At 39.8% G+C, this 24306-nt stretch overlaps 1 protein-coding gene across 11 annotated transcripts in view; it reads right to left on the bottom strand.

Moving 5' to 3' along the window:
• LOC104591782 (uncharacterized) overlaps positions 1-24306 on the bottom strand; it is a 50990-nt gene that overhangs the window by 20533 nt on the left and 6151 nt on the right. For all 11 annotated transcript variants that reach the window (XR_016085499.1, XR_016085500.1, XR_016085502.1 and 8 more), the window contains 2 exons: positions 15788-15937; positions 1290-1433 (listed from right to left, as the gene is read on the bottom strand). Coding sequence is in view for 7 of the 11 variants with exons in the window: in XM_088903115.1 (XP_088759241.1) it covers positions 1290-1433; positions 15788-15937 (294 nt within the window). In the remaining 4 variants the exon portion in view is untranslated. The remainder of the gene's footprint in view (positions 1-1289; positions 1434-15787; positions 15938-24306) is intronic.

The raw sequence follows: 24306 nt of genomic DNA, 5'->3' as shown, positions 1-24306 counted from the left end.
CCAGTTGGCTTAGGAGATTCAGTTAAGGTAGAAATTTTGGCACTTCTGCAAGGCTTGAGGATAGCACAGCAGCTTGGTTTCAGAGATTTGGACGTGGAGGGTGACTCACAACAAGTAATTCATTGGGCAAAGCAACTCAGAGCAGCACCTTGGAAATATAGACATGCATTCAGGGAAATTGACATTATTGCAAAACAATTAAATTCACAGTTCAGTTGGGTGAGAAGAACTGCCAATGGGGTAGTAGATGTACTAGCTAAGCGGGGAGTTGACAGGCCAAATCTTTTCTGGGCAAACTAGCAAAATTGCTACTGAAGAGGGTTGGAATTTTCCAACAGTTGTATTAAGCTCTAACCTTTATCTTTAATGAAATCCTTTTGCTGATAAAAAAACTTTGCCATGTGTCCAAGTTAAGCACTTAAAATAAAAAACAAGGGAATTCTGGACTACCAATATTTTTCTGGCAAGACTTTGACACAAGGTGAACAATAGGTGGAAATGGACTACAGGAGCAGAAAACATAGCCAATATAAATGATCCCAATCTGATGAACGGTCTGAATTGGCTATAGGATCATCGAAGTACTGAAATAGATAATGAGATTCCCTGATTAATCCAATTACAAAATCTTTATATATTATTAATTGGGTCAAGTAGGGAAACTTGGTAAATGACCCCACTTATTTCTTCCAAAGCGGAAGAATCATGTAGCTGATCCTAACTGTTCATTGGACAGTGTATCCTCTGTATCAGCCATGTTTTTGCTCCCTAGTTGACATTAGCCATGTAACCCACTTATAATTAAAGTTTTCCAAGAGATATATGAACCATTTAAAGTTTTAATGTTTTAACTTAGAAAATGCTATCAAAGAAGAGCTTGCTTTAGCCATGAAGGAAGAGGTTTTTCCCTGAAATTTTCCTCATGTGCTTGGGTAGGCACATAGATTTGGTCATGTCTTCGTCAGAAACAAATCAACACAAACTTCTATTGATATCAGGAAGGAAGATGCAAAATGTAGAACATGCTAGGCTGGGGAGAGCTAGCAGCTTCCATCGAGCAGAGATCTCCCAATTAAAATACACACCATATCCCCTGTGCAGGACACAAATACATAGAATCCCTATTAACCCCTTCCCTGGCCAATGATTCCACAAATGGATAAATTGGTAGATTTATACATGAACATAATTGCTACCCATGTTTGTTTATTCCTCTTTTTATTGAATTGATGAAGAATTTCCAAATTCATCTACAATAAAAGACATAATAAGATTCAGAAAAGAATTACCTCACTTTTATTTACCCAAACAGAATGAGCTGCAAGCAAGTTGCTTTGTAACAGCTCTATTTTCTCCAAGTATGTAACTGTTCCATGATCAACTCCCTGGGTATCCATCACTAGTTGATTCTCATATGGTATCTCTGCAACATGCTAGATAAGACCAAAAATAGCATAAAATGAGACCCAAAATAGTAATGCAAATAAAAAGTCTTCTGCCAAAAAATATTGATGTAAAGGAAAAATAAGCATTCACCAAATATACCATTAAATTGAATCAACCTAAAACTATATAGAAACAAAAGCCATGAATCCTCAACCTAAAAATCTCACCAACTTAAAACCTATTTATAGGGGTGCAAATGAATTGGATCATGATCCGATCCAATCCGGTCCTATTTGGTCGAATTCGGATCACCCCTATCCGATCCGAGAAGATCCGATCCGATGTGTTATATATTTATAAATATAAATATATATAATACATATATATGTTATTTATTTATAAATATATTATTTATATTGTATTTTTATAAATTTGTTATATTATTTAATTTTTATAAAAAACATGTATATATATGATGAAAATACTTTAAAAAATACTTGTTTTTTTCTTTATTTAAATTGGTATGTTTTATTTTTTTCTTTTAATAATTTATTATTTCTTAAAGAAAACAAGTCGGATCAAATCAGATCCGAAGATCTGATAGGATTTGAATTCAGATCAAGTCCTATCAGATCCAATCGGATCAGATCCGACATGAACAATGTCGGATCGGATTCGAATATACCTTGATTCGAATCCGATCCGGTCCGTTTGCATCCCTATCTATTTAAAAGAGGAGGGAGAGGATTTAGAAATGAACAAGGGCATTGACTTCAAGTAGCAATTTGGAATAACAAATTAAACAAATCCATCAATTTAAATCAGGTTGATGATTTCAAACCTATGCCCACCCCAACCATAGTGAGCAGGGTTAACCATTTGGGACTATGTTACGGTCCTAAATAGTTAATGTGCTTGGCTTGACATGTTCCATCAGTCTTAAAGCTTTCAGCATATTGGTCAAGCACATAACATTTGGTGTCAGAGCCTACCACACGTCTCAAGTTTGAAACATGGAGAGGGCAACCTAGAATAGAGTGAAAGTTGTCATGGAAAGGGCTACTTGGAGTAGAGTGAGAGCTGCCTAGAGTGAAGCAAACAAGACATCAGTTGCGAAAGCATGGTGGTATGTTATGGTCCTAAATAGTTAAAGTGCTTGGCTTGACGTGTTCTATCAGTCTTAAGGCTTTTGGCATATTGGTCAAGCACATAACAGACTATTACCCAATGATGATCCAAATCATCTGAATCTTGGGAAGGATACACTAGATATGGACCTAACATTTCACTTTTTGCTTTTCTTTGCACAAAGTGGCTACTTCTCGAACCTCTACTTTCACTCTTGGCAGCCCAAGATTTTACCATTGCAACAACCAAATACCCTAGGCTGCATAGTTGTCCTTTGTAACGTAAGGAATGTCACCCTAAAGCAGAAAGTTTCCAGAAACTTGTCCAAAATAGGCTTTCAAAAAAATTGGCAACTTGGAAGAAAAAACTACATTTCTTTAAGGAAGAATCACCTTGATCAAATCTACCCTTACCAACTTCTTCAATCACTACCTCTCAGTTTTCAAAATTCATATGACAATGGAAAAAAGGATTGAAAAGATGATGAGAGATTTTCTTTAGGAACCCAAGGATTCTAAAAAGGCTCACCTAATCTGTTAGGGTTGCTGTCTAAGACAAAGTTCCTACGAGGGGAACCAACCTCCAAAAGAAGAATGCTAGAACCCAACCTAAGACCAGCACAGACAAGCCAAGTCCAAGTGGGAATTATGATTCCAGGACCATCATCAGGAAAGTGTATGTAAGGAAGCTGAAGCATTTGAAGTTAAAGTCAATCTAATCAATCAGAGCTACTAGAATCTTCTAGAACTTGAGTTTGTTTTTAGATCTTTTGGAGCTAGTTAGCTCCTTAGCTAGGAGATGTCCCTAGTAAGGCAAGAAAGTAATAACCAATCTAAACCAAGCCCTTGAGGATGTTCCTAGTAAGGAAAACAAGTAATAATCAATCTCTCTCTCCATTTAGCTCTTTATATAAGCTCGGGGATGTCCCTAGTAAGGCAAGCAAGTAATAACTAATCTAAGCCAAGTCCTCAAGGATGTCCCTAGATCGGATGGAGGTTCACCTGCACAAGGCGATCAGCAATCTATAAGAATTGAAGGAAATCTGCCCATTGTGCTGGTGCAAATGGAAAGGCAAATTCCGCCAGAGGATGTAAAGCTGATCAGGAAGGTTTGGTCGTGGGAAAGGCAGATAGACAAAATGGAACAGTGATTAGAAGACTAACCAAGTTGGAATTTCTGATATACACTGGAGGTGACCCCAAGCCTTGGATCTTCAAAGTAGACAAGCATTTTGAATATCACGAAACCCCTAGTCATCAAAGAGTCTCCATAGCATCGTTTCATCTAGGAGAGGTGATCTTGTGCTACCAATGGTACCACAGATCTCATCCCCAAGATACTTGGATTGAGTTTACAAACACCCTTCACATAAGATTTTGCCCTACTGGTTATTAAGATTATGATGAGACTCTATCAAAACTTGAGCAACTCAATTCAGCTAGGATGACTAGATTGAATTCGAGAAACTTGCCATGCAAGTCCATGGCTGGCCGGAGAAGGATCTTTTGGGGTGTTTCATTGGATGTCTTAAAGAAAAAATAAAGGTTAAAGTTAAGGACATGCAGCCTACGTCAGTTATGGCAGCAGTAGGTCTGGCCTGCCTATAGGAGGAACGGTTAAATAGAATCAAGAAAGGCAAGAAAGGTTAATAGGGCCTACAGCCTAGTCCTCAAGACCTCACCTTTATGAATGAACCTCAACAACAATTCCAACCAGCCCATACTACACGGACCCAACCCCACGGTTCCCTTCAAAAAACTCACTTGGGCTGAAAAGCAAGCCCGTAGGGAGCGTAGGCTCTGCTATAATTGTGAAGAAAAATGCAGGCCTGGACACAAATGCAAGGCCATCAGGTCTATATCTTATAGACAAAGGAACCAGACCTGGTTGGAAAGGAAGTAGTGGAGGAAACCAGCCTTGTAACTGATGAAACTGAAGATTTCTTGGCCCTTAGAACCCCAAAAATTTCATTGCAAGCCTTGCCAGGCCTGTCATCTCCATAGACCATGAGGGAGGGTCAAAAGGGTTTTGTTTGGAAAAAAGGTCTTAGTACTCATTGACAGTGAGACCACCCTGGATTTCATATCTTCCAACCTAGCTCAGTCGTTGGGCTTCACTGATCATAGATCCTTGTGAAGGGGTATGTAAGGATGTATTGTTTCAAGTGCAAGGTGTAGAGAACACTGGTGTGGGCCCCACGGCTGTGGTCCCCACTGTGTTTGTATGACAGCACATGTAATCTTTGTTAGTTATATCAGTGTTAGTTGGTAGTTATTTCAGACAGCTTGTTATTTCAGCTTATTATTGCTTTATTTGCCATGTAAGCATTAAGGGCAATTCTGCCTTTTTCTACAATTAGTGAACATAACATATAAATATTAAGAGTGGGGCGGCAGATTTAATCTATCTGTCCCTCTCCTTTCTAAACCCTTGTGTACTTCTGCTTCTCCTCCTTTTCTCCTTTTCTTCTTCTTCTTCTTTTCTCCATCCGAAACCTTTTTGGATTCAAGACTGACTGTAGTCTTGATCGACTACTCAAGGCAATGCTTATAAGACTGATCTTTTTACCTTAGAATTCAGTGGGGTGACGTGATCTTAGGGGTGCAATGGTTAAGACAATTGGGATCAGTCCAATATGACAATGAAATACCAGAAAAATGGAAAAGTTTGCCAATTGAAAGGGACTGAGGCTAAGGGCTTATAGGCTATTATCAAATGTAATCAGCAGGATCACCAATCCCCCTTCATGTGATTGGGCCTTGAACAGTTGAACCCAAGCCCAACCCTTTCTTAGCCAAGCTTTAGTGATAGTCTGCCACAGATGCAACCTGACTTACAATAACCATTGGATTGGTTTGGTGATGTGTTACGAGATCCAGCTGGCATGCCACTTCAGTGTTTCTTGGACCACCACATTCCCACCACCCTAGGGGCCCTACCAACAAATGTCTGCCCTTACAGATACCCACATTTCCAAAAGCAAGAAATAGAAAAGATTGTGAAGGAATTACTGAGTAAGAAGTAAATACAACTGAGCTCCACCCCTTACTCCTCTCTGGTGCTACTAGTGAAGAAAAAAGATGGAAGCTAGAGGTCTCCTTCCACTAAGGGTCTTTTCTCTCGTGCCTCCATTTCTGGTTCATTCAGATTCTGAGGGGGTAAACTTCCAGATGAAAGAGATTTGGTGTAAACCTACCCTCGTAAAGCTCAAGGTTTGTGTTGGGAAGTGTTCCTTTGAAAGATCAACACTTGTGATAGGCTACAGAAAAAAAAGGCCTAATATGTGCCTCTCTCCTTATGTTCTGTATTCTTTGCAAGGCTAGTGGTGAGACCCTCCCTCGTTTATTAATCTCATGTGCATATGTGACTTGTATTTGGGACTTTTCTGATCTCTCTTTAGTTGCAGATGGGTCCCCCCACAAGATGTGGTAAGCCTATTCAACTCTGACTTCTTAAGGCAACAAGGGGGAGGGGGGGGATTAGTGTGGACTATCTGGGAAGTAAGAAAGCAAAGGATCTTTAACGAAAAAGGTAGAGCCAAAGAAGAGTTGATTGAGGCTATAACAGTTAGAACTGTACATTGGGTAAGAACTTTGGAACTCTTTTGAGAATTTTCAACTAATGATATCATAAGAGCATGGGCTGAAGTGGCACAAACAGATAGATACAAGGAAAGTTTGAGAATGGGTTGGTAACCTCTGGCTGAAGCTTAATTTTGATGGTAGCTTAATGGGAAATCCAAGATGGGCATGTATAGGTGGAGCATTTAGAAACCACAAGGTGTGGTGGAGGGCAATGAATTAGTTGTATTAATTTCGGAATATGCTGAGACAAAGCTGGAATTACTAGGCGCCCTTTATAACAGAGAGTAGAGACTATTGCCATGTAACCTGAAATAAAAGATGGTCATCTTGCGTTTCTTGTTTCAGTAGATCCAACAATGGATATATGGGCTTGGTTACTGTCATTTGGGCCATCTCATTTACTTTGGAAACGGTGCTAGCTGCCCAATTCGTAGAGTTGGGCTTGTATTCTAAGGAATAATCATAACCCAATAATTTGAAGATCCACCGTTGTTGCTTTGGTATTTGTATCTTTTGTTCCAAGAGGTGCTTGAGACTCCTCTGGTCTGTTCATATGATGAACGGGTGACCCAGCAAGTAGGGCCACCATTTTTGGATTGCTAGAACCATGACTGTTGATTCTTTTTCGTAGGTTGGCTTGGATTAGGTCGGACCCAAAAGAGCTTTGCTAAAATAAGCTATGGACTTATCTTCTTGCATGAGAAGAGCTCCAAGCCCTCAACTGGAAGCATCTGTTTCCACAACGGTTGCCTTATTGAAATCAGGGACAGCCAATGTGGAAAGAGAAGAGTAGACACCATGTGCTTCAGGGCTTCGAAAGCCTTGTGGGCTTGTTCAGACCAAGAGAAGGAATTTCTGCACAACAACTAGGTTAAGGGGGATGCTAAGAGAAGGAATCCTTGATAAAACGACAGTAATACCCCGTTAGGCCCAAGAAGCCCCTAAGCTGCTTAATGGTGTTGGGCTGAGGCCAATTTTGCATAGCTTGAAATTTTTTTGGGTCGACCATGACCCACCCTGCTGAGACAATATGCCCATGGTAATGTACTTGGTTTTGGCCGAAGGAGCATTTGGATGCCTTGGCATAGAGTTGGTGGAACTGTAGTAGCTATAAGGTAGTGGATAGATGGTCAAGGTGGCTGTCCCAATCATGACTATAAACCAATATGTCATCAAAGAAAACCAGGATGAATTGCGCTAGATAGGGTCTGAATATCTCATTCATAATAGCTTGCAAAAGTTGATGGTGCATAGGTCAGGCCAAAGGGCATGACCAAAAACTTGTAGCGACTGCCATGAGTGTGGAAGGCGGTCTTTGGTACATTATGTGGGTGCACCCTTATCCAAGGATCGAAATATTGCAACGTATTGGCTGATGTGTATTGTACCAGCGACCCTTTGATACGCCCCTATACTTAGTGTTTCGGGGTGCCATCTATTTCATGGGGTAGACGGGCCTTAAACCGACCCCTCGAAGGCTCGAACCAGTTTGAAAGAAAAAAAAAATATATATATATATATAGGCAGCCTTTGATACAGGCTGATACACCAGATGGGGTGTATCGGCCTGTATTGATATTTTGAACCTTGCCCTTATCTATTGATACCCTAAATGGAGATCCATCTTAGAGAAGACCACAGCAGCTTGTAGCTCATCTAAAAGTGTAATAGGAAATCTATCTTTGATTGTTGTGTGACTTTTTTCTGATCAGCAAAGAAAGAAACATTTATTAATTAAATTAGAGAATTAGTACAACTGATGGGAACTCCATCATCCTAAGAAACTCCAGATTACAACTTTGTCTAGAATAGGGTGGGTTTGTCAACTCCCTGTTTTGCTAACACATCTGCCATTCCATTTGTTGTTCTCCTCATCCAATTGATTGAATAAATAAGCCTCCTTGCAAGCTTGTCTATAGAGCCTAGGTGCGGAATTGATTTGCTTGGTCCATGAAATGACTAATTGTGAATCCCCCTCAACTTCCAAATCTCTAACACCTAGGTGCTTCACCAATCTCAAGCCTTGTAATAGGGCCCTAGTAATTCCAGCTTTGTCTCAGCATATTCCGAAATTAATACAACTCATTGCCCTCCAGAAGCGGGCCACTTCAATATCTTCAAAGCCTACAAACATATATCTTCTCATTGCTTTTGAGAAGGAATTAAGAAGGCTACCAAGCAGTTTGTATCCTCATGTCAACTGTGCCAGTAGCAGAAATATGAAGCACAGGTACCCAAATGTTTACTAGAGCAATTAAAGATCCCAAAGCAAGTCTGGGAGGAAGTCTAGATGGACTTCATATCTAGGCTCCCAGTCTCTAAAAGAAATCTGTAAAAATGATGGTTATCAATAGGCTTTCAAAGTATTTACATTCAATTCCCTTTCCACACCCTTATAGTGCCACCATGGTTGCTGAGGCCTTCATACGGGAAGTTACCAGATTATATGGAACTCCACGGACCATAGTTTTAGACAGAGATCCCACTTTTCTCAGCAGGTTTTGGACAGAGTATTTTAAGGTCCAAAACACAAAGTTGCATCACTCCACCAGTTACCACCCCCAGTCTGATGGCCAAACTAAGGTGGCAAACCACAACTTAGAGATCTACATTCAATGTTTCTATGGAGAACAACCTAAACTTTGGGTGCAATAGCTGCCATTGGCAGATTTCCAGTTCAACACTTCATTCAACATCTCTACGGGTATGGCCCCTTTCCAAACTTTGAATGGAAGATTTCCTCCCTCAATCATGCCATATGTGAAGGGACCAGCTTTTGTAGCAGCAGTCAAATCCTATCTTACAAAACGAGATGAAATCTTGGAGTCCCTTAAGAGAAACTTGCTCAAAGCACAACAACAAATGAAGTAACAGTATCACAAGAGACATAGATCTCTAGAATCCAATTGTGGAGACTTGGTGTACCTTAAATTGCACCCTTACAGGAAGGCTTCTTTAGCAAAGTGCATCTAACACAAGCATTCTCCTCGATTTCATGGCCCCTTCAAGATCATTGAAAAGGTCAATCCAATAGTTTATCGACTCAACCTCCCTAACTCTGCAGGACTACATCCTGCACTCCGCAATTCTCTACTGAAGAAGTATTTGGGGCCTCAAAAATTTGCAGCTCTGCTTCACCCAATTTGAAAGAAGACAGGACCTTCATCCTGAAAATATACTTGACTATAGAAGGGTGAAGATTGGAAGGAAGATTCACAAAGAGGCCCCAATAGTTCGGGCAAGACATCCTAAAGAAGATGCTCCCTGGGAGTCCTGCTTGATCCTAGCATAGTAATTTCCTCAATTGGCCCTCGAGGACGAGGCCCCTCTTGAAATGTTAGAGCCCAGCCCAAGACCAGCACAACTAAGCCAAGTCCAGGGGGAATTATGATTCCAGGCCCATAATCAGGAAGGTGTATGTAAACAAGCTTAACCATTTGAAGCCCAAGTCCATCTAATCAATTGAAACTACTAGAATCTTCTAGAACTTTAGGTTGTTATGAGATCTTTTGGAGTCATTTCCCTTGTATTAGCTCCTTATATAAATCTCGAGGATGCCCCAAAAAAGGCAGACAAGTAATAAACAATCTCTGCCTCTCTCTCCCCCTCCCCACCCTCCCTCCCTCCCTCTCTCCCTTCATTCTATTCCTAGGAGTATCGAGTCACCTGGAAGTGGCTCCTATTATAGGCAGTAACCTATCAAGAAAGAGATGAGAATTGGAATGGAGAAAAGGAGAGAGAATTTGGATTCAATTATTCTTACAAATTTTGGCTTCCACTTAGCCTTTTACATAATTGTCAAGGTGTTGCCTAGGCAACTAAGCACCCACCTAGGCGACAAAAATGACAAGGTGGGCGCCTTATATAATATCATTTATATTGTTGTATCTTATTAATGTGTTAATTACACTCTATTATATACTATGTGTTTCATTTATACTTAGTCTTAACATTTTACTATTAAAATTTAAAAGATCAAAGGGTTTTGAGGAGAGAGAAAAAGAAAGAAAGAAGAGAAAGAAAAAGAGGAAAAAAGAAAAGAAAGAAACAATAGAAGCATAGATATTCATCAAAAATAATGGAAGTATAGAATTCTTTTTTTCTATTCTCTCTTTCCCCCAATTAAATAAAACAGAAATTCCATCCTTGATTTTATATTTTACTTTCCATCTTGAATATTTATCATATTGATATGAAATTGCACCATTAAATACTTAATATAGTAGTATTGTTTTTGGAAATAATGAAACTAATATATTTAAAAGATTTTTATCTTTTCAGATATGATGATTTGCCACATTTTTTAGGGAAATTTATGTTTTAATAAAGAGAATTGCTATTTTTTCAATTAATATACATGTTAAGTGGTATATAAAACTAGGGAACTAGCTAAAATTAGTTCTTTATATTATAAAATTATTATTATTATTATTATCGCCTAGGCAACTAGGTGCCCCAGTGTCGCCCAGAATCACCTAGATGCCTTGAAAACTATAGCTTTTTATAGTGCTGCATCTAAGTTATCTCCTCTGCTCGCCAATTGAGCCATAACAACACACTGTTGGCGTGGCTTTCTCTAGTACATCCGCGTGATGGGAAAACCATTGCTCATGAGGGGTACTCAGTATTGGAGTTAGGCCCATGCTTAATGGGTTCTATGGGAGGTCTAATAGGTCCCCCCCCCCCTTCAAATCAACCTTGTCCTCAAGGTCTATATGAGGAAACTGCTACTTTAAGGTGTCAAATGGCTCCCATGTAGCATCATCAGGTGTGTCTAGATCACCAAGGCCTTAGGTATCACATGTCACCCGCCCACCCCTTCTTGACCCATCATAAATTGATGATCTTTAGTGTTTCAATTGCCAATGTGTCGTCATTAGAGAACTGGGGTAAAGTTGGGCTGTTAATAACTCCATCCTTGAGGCGTTTCTTGAGGCAAGGAGACAAGAAAAACTGGGTGGAGCTTGGAAGTAGTGAGCAACTCCAACTTGTAAGCCATTAAGCTTATCTTCTCTATAATTTTGAATGGACTGAAATATATGGGAGCCAATTTATTCCATGCTCTATTGGCTAGGGAAGTCTGCAAGTATGGTTGGAGTTTGAGAAAAACAGAATCCCCAACTTGATACTCTGGTTGTCTGTGCTTGGCATCATAAGTTTTCATCATGAGTTGTTAGGCCCGTAGTAGATTAGCCTTAAGTTCTTGGAGAACCATATCCCGCTGCAACAGTTTATCTTCTAATGTAGCCACAATTGAACCCTTTTCATAATGAATAATGGGTGGTGGATTCCTAGTTCCCTACCATACAAAGCATTGAAGGGTGTCATGCCTCCATGTTATAACATTGATTCTGACCGAGATGTGGTAGGTTGTATTGTACCACCATTCAGCCCAATGAATCCATTTCATACATTGTTTGGGTCAGCTGCCCAAGAAACAATGGAGGTTAAGTCTCCAAACAACGGTTGACCACCTCGATTTGGTTGTCCGTTTAGGGGGTGATAATTGGTTGGCTTCTTCAGATGAACTCCTATCAACCTAAAGTATTCTTCTCAAAAGCGGCTTATGAACACTGAGTCTTTATCTGATATAATGGACCTTGGGGTTCCATACAGCCGGGCAACCTCTTCAATAAAGAATTGAGCCACCAAAACGGCATTGTAGGGGTGAGACAAATCCAGGAAGTGGTTGTACTTGGTAAGTCAGTCGACTACAACCATAATGGTCGATTTCCCCACCTAGACTGGAAGGCCAGAAACAAAGTCCATTGATATATCTTTTCACACCTGAGTTGGTATGGGTGGAGGCTGCAAGAGACCAGTGGGGGAGTGGGCTTCATACTTATATTGTTGGAAGATATTACATGCTGCAATGTAGGCCTGGACCCTCTTCCTCGTACCCCTCCAATAAAAAGAGATACCAATCATTGGTATGTTTGAAGGATTCCTCAATGTCCCCCAAGTGGGGAAAAGTGAAAGTTCAAACAACTCCTGTATATGATCTAAACTACTAGGGATCACCATGCCACCCTGATAGAAGAGAGTAGAACCCAAAACAGTAAAACCAAGCACTCGAGTGGGATCTTAGGTCCATTTCGTTTTGATGGCCTGGAGTTCTCAGCTTTGATCTGCTTGCTTCTAATGCTGTCCATAAGGGGAAACATGGGCCTACTCTCTAGTTGTCACTTGTCAGGATAAGCCAACAGTGGCTCAATTTATTGAACTAGCTTGATACTCTACATGGTAGTAAAACCCAAGCAATTTTGGTATCCACTTTTACTGATCTAGAGTTAACACTGGCTGCTCCATGTGGAACTTGAAACTCTTGTGGTCTATACGGATTGTGAACCAATGTTGCAGTGCAAGGACCACAACCATCAATTCCTTCTAATATACAGACTTGGAGGTGGTCTTTGTCGATAAGGCCTTGATGAAATAAGTAATGGACTTTCCTTCTTGCATCAACACTGCTCCCACCCCACTATTTGAAGTGTCACACTCAACTAAAAACTCCCTAGTGGTCACGGCCTATAAGCTTGTTGGGCTTCCATGGACCATTCAAGCGAGTCCTTCGAGCCTTTGTCAAAGGAGCTGCTATCAAACCATAGTTCTTGATGAACCTACAACAGTAACCAGTGAGCCCAAGGTCAACAGAAATTTGATGATACAGTAGTAACCAGTGACCCTTGCCAAAAGCTTGTTGGGCCAAGTCACTTAATCATGCAAGCAAATCTTCTCTTGGTCAACAGAAACTCCCCACATTTTGCACAATATTACCCAAGTAGTGAACTCAGGTCTGACCACATGAGCATTTGGATTTCTTCGCATACAGCTGATGGCTTTTGAGCTGTTCTAAAGTAATCTGCAAATGAGACAAATGTTTCTCCCAAGTCCCAACTAGGGATATACACCAGGATGTCATAAAAAAATGGTTCTGTTAAAGTGCTTCGCTTGACATGTTTCATCAATCTTAAGGTTTTTGGTGTATTGGTAAAACACATAACAAATGGTATCAAAGCCTACCACCATGTCTCAAGCTCAAATCACGAAGAGAGCTACATAGAGCAGAGTGAAAACTGTCAAGGAAAGGGCTACTTGAAGTGGAGTGAAAGTTGTCATAGAAAGGGCTACTTGTCGCCAAAGAGAAGAATCATTTTCCTTACTAATCGAAGGGGAACTCACAAGTAGCTATAAATTGGCTGAAATGAGAAAAGGTAGGAGCATGGCAGCCTATGCACATAGATTGGAGAAGCAAGATAGCTAGCAACCTTGCGGTGATGTGTTAGAGCAGCCATTCTGTGGAGCATATGGGAGGAAAAAATGCTAGAATCTTCAAAAGAGAGGATGCTTCCCAAGGAAGTGATGAGAGAAAATATCTCTATTAAAGTGGCTCCTAGGGTGAAGACATTGGATGCTTTTGCTGATTTTTTGACCCTTAATATATTTAGGAATGGGCAAAATCCTGCAAACTCCTCAACTACTAGATGATCTGTGATTGTGGAAAGGAGGCCACCGAGCCTCACAAGGGAGCTGGATGCAAAAGTGTATTGGTCTAGGAGGTCATCAAATGCTTTAGCTGACTACCTAGCAAAACAGGGGGTGAATCAGGAGTTTTTGTTTTGTGCAGTGTTGTAAGATTTTTGTTATTCAGGGGTCACCTTTTACTTTGGAAGGTGACAGTTGTTTCTTTTGGTTTTATCTAATGAAAGTTACTGTTTCCTATCAAAAAAAAAATACAAAAAATAAAGTTAAATTTTGATGGCTGAAGTCTTGGTAATCTAGGAGAGTTTAGGATTGGGGAAGGATTTCAGAGATAGAGGACACATTTTGGCCCTCTATTCTGGCCCTATAGGTCATGGGGACTCAACTAGGGCAGAAGTGATGGCACAACAACAGAGATTAAGGCTAGCAAAGAGACACAACCTCAAGAATCTTTTAGAGGAAGGGATTCATATGTAGTGGTGGGATGGCGGTTAAGTGCATTATAGACATGTTCAAGGGGGACCATATGTATTGGAATGGGGACCAATTTCCCAAGGGGGAAACTAGTAACATCAAAATGAAAGAATAATAAGGGAAAACAAGGGTAGGGGCTTCTGTCTGGGCACATATCGGGGTGATAAACTTATTAATGTATTACATAGAATTCTTATTCTATTTTTTTTTTTTGTTAAGTAAAAAGATCATTAAATTTCATTGAAAACAATAATGATAGGCACTGTTACAAGCATCCCAAAAGGAGGCGCAAGATGCAGCCTCCCTATTAATTCAAAGCTAGCACTGTAATTACAATTGCACCCAATACAACCGGTCCCTAATTACCCCTTGCTTTGCTAACACATTAGCCAATGCCTTTGCCTCCCTTCCCACCCATTGTATACTTAGATTCATCTGTTGTGTTAACCACTGGAACTTCTTCATTTCCTTTCTATAACACCAAATCACTGAGTCTGGATTTCTTAGCCAACCTACCACCACCTTGGAGTCCCCTTCAATCACCAAGTTCTCCAAATTCATGTCTTTTGCAATCTGAATACCTTGTATAACTGCAGACAGTTTGACCTTTAAAGAGTCTCCAACCCCCACCGGTCTTGAGTAAAGTGCTAGTATAAACCCTTCCTTATCTCTTATGACTCCTCCAATTCCCGAAGGACCTGGGTTGCCCTGACTACTCCCATCAAAGTTTAATTTCAAAAAACCTTCAAGAGGAGGTGTCCATACCGACCTTGTTTTAATCTTTTGCACTGAGCTAGATGCCACTGAAACCCAGTTCCTCCAAATATCATCAAAGGAAAACTGTTTAAATAAATCCAAAGTTAATAGCCAATGTATAATTCATCAAAAAAATAGCCAATGTATAACGCTGGTCATTATACAGTCCAAAATCTGTTGTTTACTCCTCTCCTTTTCTTGAAAGATTCTTGCATTTCTTCTTCCCATAAGGTTCAAATCACTGGTGCACTAGTCTCCACATTATTCTTCCTCTCCTTTTTGGCCAAGCAAAGGTAGAAGGGTCAAAAAATGACTTAATCTCCATTGGCATATTCCACCTGCACCCAAACAAAGAGAAAAACCAATCCCAAATATCTGCAACAAAGGAACAGGAAATTAGTAAATGGTAACAAGATTCATCATCAGATTTGCAAAGAGTACACCAATTCGAGGAAATGCACAAAAAAGGCCTTTTCTTTTGCAAATAGTCCGAAGTGTTAACCTTCCCATAAACCACCTCCTAACAAAAAGCCTTAAATTCAGGAGGAGTGAGCTGAAACCAAACTTCCTTAGAAGGAAAAGAAAGAGGGGTAGGGGACTGGCAAAGAGCAAGAAAAAAAGAGGTACAGGAAAATTAACCTTTAGAACTTGGACACCAAACTCTTCTATCCAAATTAGAAGGCTCTAAGCAAATTTTATCAAGAAGAAATAAAAGCTCTGACAAGCAAGTGACCTCTTCATCCCTCAATCCCTCAGAATTAAAGAAAGGAATAATTCCTTTAAAGGCCGGTCACCATCCTTGGCAGCTACCTTTACAAGGATTCCAAAATTTTATTTCATTATCAATAAAATAGAACCAGTAACTAATAAAAAAAAACAATCCAATACAATTCCAACATTTGAAACCCTCCTTTATAAATTCAATGGACATGAAGGACTATGATAATTATGTAATAATTAAAACTTGCAATGCATACCATGTGAATGCCTGTATTTAGTTCTTTTGCTGCATCTCTTGTTTCAAGAAGCAAGCGATCTGTTGCATTCATGATTTGCCTTATTCCAAACCATATTCTGATACGCCCATCTGCAGTTTCATGATGCTTCCTGTAAAGTTCTTTCTGAGACTGCCTTTGAATTGTTACATGAGTGTTAGTTATAAAACGGACAGGCAAAAATAATTATTTCAAAAGAAAATGTACAAGAAATCAACTGAAGGGACATTCTACGTGAAACAACATCAAAACAGAGGAAATAAATGTGTTTTCCATTTAGGCACTGGCATTGCTGTGAACAAGAAATCAACAATTATTTTTCATATGCAAAAGAAAATGTGAAGGATAGCTCCCTTCCAAATTTGCAAAACCCATGGTCCTCTCTACTTTCATAGAATATCACCCCTAAGATGTCCTACTACATAAAGTCACCATTGAAACAACATACGAACACAAACTAAGAACACGACCATTACCACCAACTTATATTATTGTAGAAAAAGAGAAGGGTAGGAGGCAAGGATCATTTTTCCACATAGGGTTTATTTATTTTTTAAATTAAGAAAATGTAAAAGACTGCAATAGAATCCCTCTTAACTCAATATTCAATAGCCTATGATTAGAAACCCCCCCCCCCCACAAAGACAGCCTTGCCTTTCTCTTTTCTCTAAATAAGGATGCAACTTTTTTTTTTTGAGAAAAGGTAAGGTAATTTTATTGAGATAAGCCTGAATCCCGTTTGATGCTGAAACCCAAGAGATCAGTTTTCCAAATGAAATGGATATAAGATCCTCCGGGTCTTCGGAGATGTTATGAAAAAGCCTTTTGTTCCTTTCTGCCCAAACGGTACTGATTACAGCAGCTGGAATGGACACCCACACAGCAGCAGCAAGCTTTGACAGCCCCCGTAACACCCAGCCTCATAACATTTCCTTCACTGAGACAAGCATAACCCAAGCAAGAACCAGTGCAGAGAGATTATGGTTCCAAATCCTAGCAGAAATACGGCAGTGAAGAAACAGATGACTGTTATCCTCCACATCTTGACCACACATCACACAACTCTGATCCTGGAGTTGTATCCCTCTCTTAGATAGATGAGCTTTGGTTAAACACCTGTCTAAAGCTGCAGTCCACACCAGGGAATTGATTTTCAAGGGGGAGGTCCGGTTCCAGATAATGGAAGCAGGCATGTCTTCCAAATTACTTTCCGACAGGTTAAGAACAAAAGACTTGACTGAGAATTGGCCATCTGTGCTCCAAGTCCAATGCCAACTGTCTTCTTTGAACAAGTCCAGAGGCTGGAGGGAGATCAGCTCAAGAAGCTCAGCTAAGTTTGCAATTTCCCAACCCTGAAAGTTCCTTCTAAATGAAGGACACCAAACAACAGTTACCAAATACCTCAAAACAGTCTGCTACCACTGCATCTTGGAGGTCAGCTAGTTGAAATAACTGTGGGAATAAATCTGATAGAGGGGTATTTCCACACCAAGGATCTTTCCAGAAAGCCAGCCTATCACCCTTCCCCAGTTTAGGACTTAATCCTCTGCTGAAATTTGGTAGAGTATCCATTATTTTCCTTCATAGGGAGAAACCTAAGGAGGGGAGAGAAGATATGGTAATCCAGTCCCATCTGTCTGTGTTGTATTTATCTGCAAGTATAGTCCACCAATTGTTTCTTTCCATTCCAAATCTCCAGATCCACTTCCCTAGAAGAGCCTTGTTGAAAATCCTCATCCGCCTGATACCCAAACCTCCTTTTTCTTTCAGAGAGCACACCTGATCCCAGTTCACCAAGTGAATTTTCTTCTTACCTTTCTCCCACCCCTTCCATAGGAAATCCCTATGCAACTTTAACAGCATAGTTTTCAGGGGCCAGCCTTGTCGCTAGGCTTTGCCTAGGCAATGGGATTTTTTTGAACAAAAACGATGAATCTTACAGTAATTTCCTAGGTTTCATAGCAATCAGCAACCATCTTTCACTATTAATTATTTATAATCTTCATAAAAAAATGTATAAACTTCATTTGAAACATAGAAAATCAACATATTCATGAAAAAATAGAAAAACAAAAAGAAATTTAAGAAAATAGAGCAGTTGAACCTCTACTTTTGTCCTTAGAAAAGAAGAAAAGAAAATAATGGATGACAAAGGAAGAAGAAGATCTGTTCTTTTTTTTATATAATAAAAAAAAAGATTTCATTAAAAGAAAAAATATTATAGACTGGCCAGGTGTTAAGGCAACATCTAGAAACATCATAAGGCAAAAAAAAAAAAAAAAAAAAAAAACAAAATAGAACAAATCATCAAAATAAAATAACTATAATCCCAACACTTCCCCAAGCCTGTACCCAACATCTTTTTTTTTTAATCAATAACTGCAAATTTCATTAAAATTAAAGATAAATTACATAAAAACAAAGAACAGAGGAGAGGTAAACTCTCTTAACTCTCCTAAAAAATTCCGACTCTTCTTCTTCTTTTTGGCTCTCATGTTTTGGTCACCCTACTGTCTTCTTCTTTATGCCAAGTTGATGAAGCTCCCAATCAAGATTTGCAACTAAAGACAAAAGAACCTGAATAGAGTTCATTTTTGCAACCGGAGCAAAAGTCTCGGCATAATCAACTCCATGCACCTGTGTGAACTGTGAAGCCCTTTGCAACTAGTCGAGCCTTGTACCTTTCCACAGACCCATCTGCCTTATGTTTTATAGAGAACAACCATTTGCACCCTATAGGCTCCTTTCCCTTAAGAAGATCTACCAGCTCCCATGTATCATTCTTGTGAAGAGCATTGATCTCTTCTTTCATTGCATCTGTCCACTCAAGAACAGGTAAAGCCTCCGCAACACTCTTGGGAACGGGAACACTATCAATGGCAAATAGAAAAGCATGAAAAAAAGATGAGACATTCTCATAGGACAAGAAGTGAGACATGGGGTGGTGTGTGGTGCATGATCTGACACCCTTCCTTTTTGCAATAGGGAGGTTCAGATCACAACGTGAAGTGTCAATACCAATAGGTTTAGGAACATCAACTGGAACAATAGTACCTAGGTGAGGTGAAGAATCCAACCCTTAAGATTCTGATGACATTGGTGGCATAGTTTCCAGTGGCTCTGTGGCAATTGAACTTTATTGGCCTTGATTTTTGTAGTGCAATCTCCAAAAGACACGAAATGGAGGAAGATCAAGAATAGAAGGCAACAAAACTTGAGTCTGACTTTGTTTCTCCTCAACTCTACTCTCCCCCTGAGGAGAAACAAGAAAACAAAAGACACAAAATGGAGGATCAGGAATAGAAGGCAACAAAACTTGAGTCTGACTTTGTTTCTCCTCAACTATACTCTCCCCTTGAGGAGAAACCAGAAAACAAAAGACACGAAATGGAGGATCAGGAATAGAAGGCAACAAAACTTGAGTCTGACTTTGTTTCTCCTCAACTCTACTCTCCCCCTGAGGAGAAACAAGAAAACAAAAGACACGAAATGGAGGATCAGGAATAGAAGGCAACAAAACTTGAGTCTGACTTTGTTTCTCCTCAACTCTACTCTCCCCCTGAGGAGAAACAAGAAAATAGGGGACATCTTCAAAGAAAGAGATATCCATAGAGACAAAACAAGAAAACAGGGTCAAAACAACGATAGCCTTTCTGAGCAAGGGGATAACCAAGAAAAATACACACAATAGCTTTGGGATCAAGCTTACCAAGAGTAGGAGAGAGATCATGAACAAAACACTTACATCCAAAGACACACATAGGGATAGGAAAAAGTGGATCTTTAGGGAAGAGGAGCTGATGAGGTGACCTATATTCCAATACCCGAGATGGTGTTCTATTGATGACATAGGCAGTAGTTAGAACAACATCCACCCAAAATCTTTCTGGGACATTTATTTGTAGCATTAATCCTCAAGCAACTTCAAGGAGAAGTCGATTTTTTCTCTCTGCAACCCCATTTTGCTGAGAGGTTCTGGCACATGAGCTCCTGTGTTGAGAGCCGCAGGATGCAAAGAAATCTATGAGGTCTCTATGGAAATATTCCTTGGCATTATCTGATTGAAAGATTTGGATTTCATATTGAAATTGGGTGTAAACCATACGCTGAAAGTCTTTCGCAATTTTAGGAACTTCCCCTCGTAAATGCATAGGATAAACCCAAGTGTAGCGGGAGAAGTCATCAACAAAGGAAATAAAATATTTGTAACCATTCTCAGTTGGAATATTAACAGGTCCCCACACATCTGAATACACAATGTAAAAAGGAAATTTTGATATTTTATTACGTAAAGGGAATGAAGTTCTACAATGTTTACTCAGTTGGCACACTTGACACTAAAAATCACTAACAAACAAAGACTTGAACAAATCTGGAAACAAAAACTTGAAAGACTCAAAAGACACATGGCCCAAACGGTGGTGCCACAAAATAACCTGACTCTTACTTGACGGACTCAAAAACTCTGAAACTGTAAGACCGACTTTGTTCTCCAACACATAAAGACCATCCACCATGTTCCCTCTATCAATCGTCCTCTCGATAGCCAAATCCTGAAAAACACAAGAATGTGGAAGAAATGTTACTAAGCAATTCACAAGGCATGAAAAATACTACTAATGGATAACAAATTAATGGGTAACTTTGGAACATGTAAAACATTAGATAAGGAGAGGCCAAAAGGCAAAGATATAGATCCTTGACTAGCAATGGATGAGAATGATCCATATGCTAACCTCACTTTATCTCTGCCAGAGAGAAGAGAATATGTTTGGAAACAAGGTTGACTTACCAATCATGTGGTTGGATGCATCAAAATCAATAATCCATGGGGATTTCGAGTTATCAGTAGACACATGGAAAGCTAAGGCAGAATTACCTAAAAAGAAGGCAAAAGAAGTAGAAGGTGTGGGTCCAGAATCAGCATTCTGAAGAGCCCTACCATATTGCTCTAAGTGGCCACAGAAGGAATTGATAATATCTTCCTTTGGGTTAGAACAAGGGAGACAATCTTGAGAAGTACTCTGATGTTCATGAGATGCTAAGTTAGTCGAAGTAAGCTTCTTCTGGTATGGCTTCTTGCTTGGTTCTTGTGCTGATTTCTTACCCGATTCCTATGCCCATTTTGGTTTCCCATTCAATTCCCAACAGGTTTCACGGGTGTGCCTAGATTTTTAGCAATGAGTACACCACAGTTTGTCTTTATCATCTGTCTTTTTCTGATTTTCCCCTTTTCTTGGTGCCCCAGTGTTACCCCTCACAGTAAGAGCAATAGTCTCCCCCTTAGGAGGAGTCATGGTAGACTTCCTACTCTCTTCAGACCAAACAAGTGCATAAACCTCTTGGACAGACAGAAGATCCTTGATGCTCAAAATCTGAACACGAATAGGTTCATACACGAGATTCAAACCCAGAAGGAAAGCAAACACCCTTTGCTGTGAAACTAACTTTTTATATGCTTTACCATCCTTTTCACTTTCCCAATCAATGTTTTGATAATAGTCTAGTTCTTTCCAAACTGAAGTGAGAGCATAATAACAGGTCAATAAGCTCCTTTCTCCCTGCTTACATGTCGAAGATTCTGCTTGTAGCTGGTAAATTCTAGCATAATGTCTCTACTCTGAACAAGTTGCTTGTGCTTGGTCCCATATTTCTTTTGCTGTCTCAGCCCACATAAAATTCTGTTTGATGGATGGTAACATGGATGTCAAAAGCCAGGACATAATCACGCAATTCTCTTGGTCCCACTTATCGTATTTGGCAGTACCAGCCCTAGGTTCCTTTATTTTGCTAATATATCTTGCCTTACCCCTGGCTGTGATATACAGCCGCATCTCCTTAGACCATGCCAGGTAATTCCTACCATCCAATGGGGTAATAGTCATTGGGAAATTCATGGAGTCATGACCACTACTCATTCCACCTTGATTCATGGTGGTTCCTGAAGTTGCAGAATCTTCAGTATTCATGATTTCAGTCGATACACACCCACAAAGAGAAATTCACAGCACTCACTCTAAGTGATTAACAATCAAAACACAATTTCAGTTCATGTAGAAACACACTTTGACAGGCCAAATAGGTCTCCGAGGCTAATATTAAGCCACAACCATCAGTATTCTGCTGCTATGCTGGTCACCTGAACACTCTCACAGGTGTAACAGATCCCCCCAAGGCTAATATTAGCCACAAACATCAGTGAACTACTGTTGTACCAGTCAGCCAAATCAGGTCACTCATGACCTACAAAATTTATCACAAGAAACTTGGTTTCTCGATCATCCGACCCACAAAAATGGGGTTAAGCCCACCTTATATCATTGGGTTGGGGCAAAACTTAACCTGTTCTTGGTATTTACACGAAGAACCTAAAAAAGGATTCAAAAAAGGTCTCCCTGTTGAGTCTGAGAGAATTCTGGGTTTACCAGTCCAAGACAAAGAAAGAAAAAACAACAAAAAGAACAGCCAACCTCTTAGGAAGAATCAACCAATCATCAACAATTTCTGGAATCACTTAAGTTTATTTTCAGCCCAGAACAGATGAGAGAAAAAAACAGACGAACAGTTTTCAGGTCCAGAACGAGTTTGTTTCCTTCATTCTCAGTCCAGAAAGAACAGAGCAATCCTTCAACAGATGCAGAGAGGAGATTTGCAGAGAACCGACCCGCTCTGATACCATGTTTTCAGCAAGGAAGGAGAAGTAGAAGAAGAAGAAGAAAAGAGGCAAAAAGCATGAGAGCCAAAAAGTCTCTGCTGGCGGCGCCAGCTTTTGATTAAATAGTAGGGTGACCAAAACATAATAAAAAGGGAAAAGACAAGAATGCCCCTCTGCAGCAATATAGTACAGATTACATCATCTCCAACACCGTGACATTCCAAAATAACAGTTTCATTTTCTGGTTCAATCTCCCCCACCTCTCCCATCTTTATTCTTTGATCATCTCCCTTCACTCCTGCTTCTTTCAGAATGCTCAATTGCCTTTCTAACCATTAACCACACTCTCCCCACCCAGGAAAAATAAGCCAAGTGATTTACCCACCACCGCTTGTATCTCCACTAATTGTTCAATACCCACCCTTCCCTTGTCAATATTTTCCTTTACAGAAACTTCCTCTCCCTCAAGCCCCTCCGATGCCTCTCTTCCCCCAATTCCTCCTTTTCCTCCATTTTCCCCCTTTCAACCCCAAACCCTTCACATCCCTGTGCTAAAACTCTTCTCCTTCTAGACTGTCAAATCTGTTCAAATTGGTTTTAATTTAGATTTATTCCAATCCTAGCCTAGTCTATTGACATCTGTATTGTTATACTCTATCAATGGACCGGATATTGGTTCAATCTGACCCAATCCAATATAAACCCATTATGGACAGACAAAGTCCAATCCAGTCCAATAAATACTTTGGACAATTAAGTTTGGACTGGTCCAATTCAATATGTCTTATTGGTCCGTGCAATTCATCCAAATTAATTTTGATATGAGCGGGTTCAACCCAAAACTGATCCATTGAAACCCCTATGTCCAATCCTGGCTCCCCTATCCTCCCCTTCCTTATTAGACACTTCCAGCACATGTGGAGTCAAAGTAGCACAACTCACAGTATTCAAACAAGCAATTATCTCAAGAGCTTCCGAACCAGGTGAACAACTCTCCACATTCTCCTCTGTTGCTACAAAATCCCCCTGATTTACTTTATCCCAATCCCCATCTGCAACTTTTTCATCACTCGAATCAAGCCTTCAAACATCTATGTGAAACTTCAAACGCTGGTTCTCTCTCGACGAGCTTCTCTGGTTCAACGTAATTTCTCCTGGTCTCTGGCTTTTCTTACAAGTCTGTAAAGACACTTCTACTATCTCTGTATTGCCTTCCAACCGGGGACCTCTCCACAGAGAGACATCCCCATAATCCTTGGCTTCTTCTCCTATTATTACAATCTTCCCACTGTCCTCCAATCCTGTCACGACCCAGATCCCAATATTTACTTTATCAACACCAATATGTATTGATTGGACAAAATTTTGAGTTCTTCTATGCTTATTAGTTAGGTTTTGAAGTCTTCAAGGGTTCAAGACAGTATATGCTGATAAAAAAAGGGTTCGAGACAGTATACATCTTGATTGAACCCTAACAAACAAGAAAAATAATAAAAAGCAAGTATTTTAACTCAAACTGAATGATTTTAATCATGTCTATTTTATTATTATTGTTAGAGCATTAAAAAAACTATTCAGGGACCTCATCTAACAGCTTAAGCTTTTAGGATGAACAGTTCTTTGAGATGGTACTAGAGCCTATTTGACCAAGTAGTCTAGTGCTCGATCCTCATTGCCCCTATTATAATTAATTAATTTTTCAAAACAAGGTACAGGTGGGTCTATGCTTGTCCATGCTTCAAGGCAAATGGGCTTTCGCATGAGGGGGTGTGTTAGAGAATTAAAAATCCTATTCATGGATCTCACCTAACAACTTAAGCTTTTAGGTTAAACGGTTCTTTGAGAA

The sequence above is a fragment of the Nelumbo nucifera genome, chromosome 4, assembly GCF_055504915.1.
Source record: "Nelumbo nucifera cultivar China Antique chromosome 4, China Antique-T2T, whole genome shotgun sequence".
NCBI lineage: Eukaryota > Viridiplantae > Streptophyta > Magnoliopsida > Proteales > Nelumbonaceae > Nelumbo > Nelumbo nucifera.
Note: the sequence above shows the minus strand (reverse complement) of the source record. Positions and strands in the feature narration are given on the sequence as shown.